Source organism: Cibotium barometz, chromosome 1 (assembly GCF_041138505.1).
Source record: "Cibotium barometz isolate CiBa-2024 chromosome 1, ASM4113850v1, whole genome shotgun sequence".
Lineage (NCBI taxonomy): Eukaryota > Viridiplantae > Streptophyta > Polypodiopsida > Cyatheales > Cibotiaceae > Cibotium > Cibotium barometz.
Genome location: NC_141046.1, coordinates 32,690,896 through 32,696,895, shown reverse-complemented (window position 1 = coordinate 32,696,895; position 6,000 = coordinate 32,690,896). Strand labels below are relative to the sequence as shown.

At 41.4% G+C, this 6,000-nt stretch overlaps 1 protein-coding gene across 1 annotated transcript; it reads left to right on the top strand.

Moving 5' to 3' along the window:
* The first annotated feature begins 1,269 nt into the window (after positions 1 to 1,269).
* Positions 1,270 to 3,629, top strand: LOC147641886 (uncharacterized). Its single transcript, XM_086800665.1, has one exon. The coding sequence runs from the start codon at positions 1,643 to 1,645 to the stop codon at positions 3,155 to 3,157; it is 1,515 nt and encodes a 504-aa protein (XP_086656791.1). The 5' UTR covers positions 1,270 to 1,642; the 3' UTR covers positions 3,158 to 3,629.
* Positions 3,630 to 6,000: the final 2,371 nt, after the last annotated feature.

Sequence of the window (6,000 nt, the reverse complement as noted above, 5' to 3'; positions counted from 1 at the left end):
ATTTATAAATAGTATGGTGTAAGTAATGCTTCACTTTCAAAGCTTCAGTCTTCGTGTGTACCTAAATTTTTACATGTACATGTGCATGTCCTCATTGCATGAGGATGTCTCCGTGTGCGTACGTGTGTGTGTGCATGCATGCGTGCAAGGGAAAGCTTGCATACATGTTTAAATGTATGTGAAGGTGGGTTATGTGTGGGTGCAAGTATGGCATAGATGTTTTCATGCTACCTCCCTTCTTCTTGCCTGGAATCTTTGAACCACAACTTAGCTCTGCAAACTACACCAAAAAATGGCAAAATTAGGGGAGACGGAGGCCATCAATAGAGTTGGTAAAGCCATTGAAAATTTCCCATTTGTTGTGTTGTGTTTTTTTTTTGTGAGTTGAGTAAGGTTGGTGGTGATTGGTAAACTTGCTACCTTCAACAAAGTGCTTTTCATTGACCCCAATGTGGGAATAGTGCACATAGAAGATGGATGTAGGGGTTTGCTGGTGTAGTCAAGAGATTTTCTCAATTGTGCCTATAGGAAAAGTCTCTAATATAAGTTTCAAACACACCCACACCCACACCCACACCCACACCCCCCATCCCCCCTCATTATATACACTACACTTGCTTAGTATAGGACCAAGTAGGATTTATGCTTATGGCATGCTACCAAGCTTGCATTTTCTTTGTGAGTCTTTGAGCAAAGGGTCCACCAAGTTTTTTTTTTTTAAAAGTTGGGGGGATAGCCTAGCGTGAGGGCTCTTGCCCTACACGGCGATGGCTTGGGTTCAATACCCGCCCCCTCCTCCCGCATGCCTAAATGGCATGTGATCTGTCCATTTCCTCACTAAAAACAAATAAAAAAATATTCCTCTAAATACAAAAAAAAGTTTGTATTTTTTGGATACATATTACATATATATATATATTTATTTATAGAAATAAAACTGAGTCCTTCTAAAGGGCCCACTCCACTGCAAATACGGCATATTTGTGATGCTTCTTTTGTGCGTGTGCTCTGTTTTTTGCCACAAGTTCTTCATAAGCTGTAAAATGCGAACCTCTTATCACCGTGCTGCTTTTAGCTCTTTACTTTTTTGGAGGGGTCCCTTTTCCTCTCGTAGGCGATTCACTAGTGAAAAAAAGAGGAATCGAGAGAGCGTGTGTGGGGGAGCTTCGTAGCAGCATTGGTGGCGCCATGGTGGTGGTACGAAAACGCGTGGGGTTTTTAGAAGGTGGGAATGTTAAGAGGTGTGTGACTGCTGGCAGGAGTGGTGGAAAACAAATAAAAATAAAATTAACATTTGATCTCTGGCGACTAAATTAACTAATGATAAATTAATTATTATAATGAAATTAACATTTGATCTGAGATTAGCTGCAAAATTAATTAATTGGATGCGATTAAAATACGGTTTGTTGTTTTTCCATTTTCTCAAACGTGTGCGTTTCGGAGGTCATCTTCTTCTTTTTTCCATTGACTGTTGACCCATTCTCTGCACGCACATAAGAAGGCTCCGCGGACGCTCCCACCCCAGAGCTTTATTTACACTCGACTTCTTCGCCTTCACGAAACAAAAGCCTACGGAAATTGCAGATTCTGCGACCCATTTGGCCCCTTGTTCTGAGAGACTCATCTTTTCTGAACCGCCATGCCGCCTCCTGTAGTGGGTCCTTCAGCTGATTCTGCTTCTGCTTCTGCGCCTTCTGCTAAGGTATGGCGTGCTCAGGAGCAAACCCCTCCTCCATCTTCATCTTCTTTACAGCAGCCCAAGTTATTATCTGGAGGAGATGACTGGTTCCTGAGCACTTCTCAGCGTGACACTCAGATTTTAACCCAAGCTTTAACCCGTGAGTTAAGCTCTAGTAAAGACCCTGCTTCTTCTTTTTCAAAGTCTTTTGCGGAAACCCTAACCCGATGTTTGGAAGGCAAAGCTGGTTGGCAGAACAAGAATCCAGAGGCTCTCTGCGTTGCGAGGACCCTGCAGCAGCAACTAGAGAAGCAAGCGATATCTAGTGCGCTGCTTCAACAGAACGCTGTTGATGGGTTTCTTCAGCAACAACGGGGTTTTCCCCAGAAGGAAAGCCCACTCTCAAGTAATTCAGCTTCCCCAATGTCTGTTTCCAAAGAGAAGCCAGAAAGCACCTTCAACACTAGTAGTCTGTCTGCAAACAGCACCTTGTCCATGCCCAACGCCATAGGCACAGAGAGCTCTGTAAACCAACAGCATCAAACCCACACTAAGCTCACTAATCCACATGTCCAAAATGCCCAAATGGGCCTTTTTGGCAACTTAATTCCATCCTCTAGAACCTCATTCAAGCCAGAAGAAGCCCCCAATCTAGCCCACAGATCACTTTTCGCTTCAAAGACAGCCTCCATAGCCTTGTCCTCTCAAGTGTCAGCAGGAGCAGGGGCCGCCAAAGTGAGCAAAAGACGATCCCGTGCCAACAAAAAAGCCCCCATTGCTGTCCTCTCTGCAGACACCTCCAATTTCAGAGCTATGGTCCAGCAGCTCACAGGCATACCCACATCACCTTCTCTCCAACATTATGGCTCTCATGTTTGGGGTGGTTCTGGGGCACCCCTTTTGAAGCCCCATCCCACTAGGCCCCTTTATAATGGCACGCTAAACTTACCTACTCTCGACACTTCAGCTTCCTTCCTTGGGCCCAAACCCACCCCAATTAAGGGCCCTTTACAGAATTTTTCCTTTTTACAGAGATCTCATCAGCCGTTATCTGGTCCTTCATTAGGTGCTAATTTTGCTACAGAGCTTGGTCTCAGTCAAGGGAGAGGCACCAACAACATGCTTCAAGGCAATCTATCTCATGATTTCAAGTTTTTTCTTTCTAATCCTCAAGCTAACCCTATCAATTATAATACATCAGCATCATTGCCTAGTCTCTGGGATCCCACAGATAGTGGCAAGGTAAGAGGAGATTATCCCACATCGAAGGAGGATCTTAAACCAGCATCATCTCAGGGCATGATGAGAGGAGCTGATCAATTCACTGTTAGGCAGGCTCCAACAGCATTGGAGAGCTTGCTAATGGCGGAGGATCTGCATGCAAAATCATCATACAGTTCTGTGGACTCGTGGCTCGCTTTTGATGGAGCACTTGCCAGCCATTCTCCTAAAATGGAGTTAGCTAGAATGGCTTAAAATTAGGGGGGAGTTTTATCCCCTCATGATAAAAGATTGTGTGATGATGCCGTTTCGATGGAAAGCTAGAAATCATGCAGAAGAAATACATGAACTTTGAGACGTCACATCCACAGCTTTACTTCTTGTACAGAAGACAGGGCAAAAAGCTTCCTTTTGTAGATGTTAGACATACAATCTATAAGATCTGGATGCAAGGGCTTAAAGGCATGTGGAGATGGCAAACCACTTATCTCCTAAAGATGTAAATTCTGGACTTGGAAATTGTTTGTTCTTTCTCAGTGCCAACTTAACTAGCACTGGTTCAAAATATATTACAGAGATATATATATATATAATATATATATATATATTTGATGTTGTATTAGAGGTTTTATGCCTAGGTTTCATTCTATTCCAAGGCTGAGAGCCTGAGGTTGTGACTATCATGACTGTTTACTAATATGATTCGACTAATATGGTTGTTTGTTAATAAGATTTCACGTCTTAGATTAAGATAACTTGTTTTTTAGTAACTTATTGTTTGGCGCTTAAGCATGCAAGTTCCTACTTGTGATTTTTATGTCTAAAAAATGCAAAAGTTTTAGGGAGGCACACATTCTTGGAGGACAAAGGAAAGGCTGTACACATTGGAATGCTTTTTAATTGTAGACAAAGTAATGGAGATAGCATTGCTGTACACCCATGGAATGCATCTAAATCATAGACAACGCTAAATATGGGTGAGGCTCTGGGTGAAATGCTTGTTGGTACATGTAAATCGTAGGCAAAGCTAAATATGGGTGAGGCTTTGGGTGCAATGTTTGTTGGCACTTATGTGTAAGTGAAGTGGGATAGTTGTCTGGTCTATATGACATGCACGTTGGGGAAAGGAGCGTGTTGTTGCTGTTGCCATGTGTAACTAAAGTGGGAGGTTGTGTGACATGTAAGTTAAGGCAAGAGACTCTTGTTTGCATGAGGTGGTGTATGTAGCCTTACTTAAGATTATGGCATTTGCATGGTGTTCATGGTGCATATTGCGAGCTTGTTTGCATTGCCTAGATGCTTGTGTTTTGTGTTTTCTCTTGTTTGCACACCAAAAGGATGTGGATTACACATAATCTCATAGGAGATTGATCCCAAGGAGAAACCTTAGGTTCAATCATTAACTTACTTATTAGTATCCCAACTTGGCCTCGGTGTGATCTGCCTCTTACACTGCACCAACTTAATGTCATGTATAGTGAAAATAACACTTATGTTTTTAAACCCGAATATGGGTCCCAACGTTTTTTTACATTAATTAGTTTGGTGAATGGAGATAATCTTATGAGTGAGGGGACGGCACCTGGGGAATGTTCAATTTTTTAAACCTTAGCGCATGGAGGATTTGGAAGGGTGCGTTCTGGATGCTTCAGCTTCTAGAGGTTTTCAATGAGGGCTTTAAAAGCTTGTGCCTCACAATTTTCGAGTTGGGGATTTCAAGAGGAGAGAGAGAGAGAGAGTATGTGCTACAACGCGATATATAGAGAGAACGATTTGCGATCTTGGATTATGTATGAGAGAGAGAACGTCTGTGTGACGATAGAAGAGGGACCTCTTCGATGTGTTTAATGAGAGAACGAATGTTAGCTTCTAAGGTAGACCTATTAATTAATAATTGGGTGTCTAGCCTTGATATGTAACCAAGCATCCACCTAATTGCATGTGCTTTTTTAGAAGCACCTTATTATTTTTAGCACAAACACTATACAACTTAAGCTTTTCACATCATACAAGAATATTAGTGGATTAACAAGTAAATTCATCTTACCATTCAGAATGTCTCGTAAATTATAGCATAAGCATTGGCTCAAGATGTTTGGATCGAGCTTCGCCACTTGAAGTATAGTGTAGACCTCACTTTTTCACACGTGCTAAGCAACTCTTATAGATTGTCTACAATCCTACCAAAAAGCATGGGAATGCCAAAGACGGACTCTTCTCTAGCATTGCTAGGACCACTAACCCTCGGAAGGGGCAGCTATTAGTACTCATTTAAGGATTCCTTACGATATGTACTCAATAAAGGATGTCTTATAGTGTAGGTTTTGAGTATTTGTGTCACTTGATTTTCTTTCATTGGGAAATTTAAAGTGCAAGTGCACTTCCAAACATGGCACACACTCCACCATATATTATCACGATTTCAAATGACTTGGTGCAAGGAAACCAAACCCCTTAACCAATAGGGCTAGCACTTGTTGGCAGTGACTCTAAAGATCTAAAAAGGTTTCACTGATAGAATTACTTCAAGTTTATGGAGATAAAGGTTCTCTACCCTTTTTTCAAACACTTGAATGTGCCAATGATGAGATCTCATATTGTTGACTATAAAGGACTAAAAACATTACCATTTAAAGACCACGTGCATATTAAAAAAATGATTAAAATTAGATACAATTTTGCAATATTTGTAGCATTACCATTAAGAGACCATGTGCACATGCAATATTATATTAAAATTGGATATAATCTTGTGAAATGTATGTGCACATGGTTGATCAATATGTGCTTTTGGATAAATTCAATGACTTTTAAAATCCCAAATTAGAGTGTTCAAAAAATCATCATTAGAGTGGAGTAAAATTCATGGAGCAAACCACTTGGGTAATTGGAGAGAAGGAATAAGAGATAATCGAAGAGTAATAGCTCCTACAATGGTGCTTAATGGGGTGTTTCTACGTAATAGGGAATTCATTTGTAAAGAAGTAACTTGTGAGCTAGCTACCCCCCCCCTTCGCTTCCTTCCCCCCCAAACCACCATCACCACCAATACCAAACCTCCAACCACCTCCACCCAAATTCCACCTATGGCCACAGTT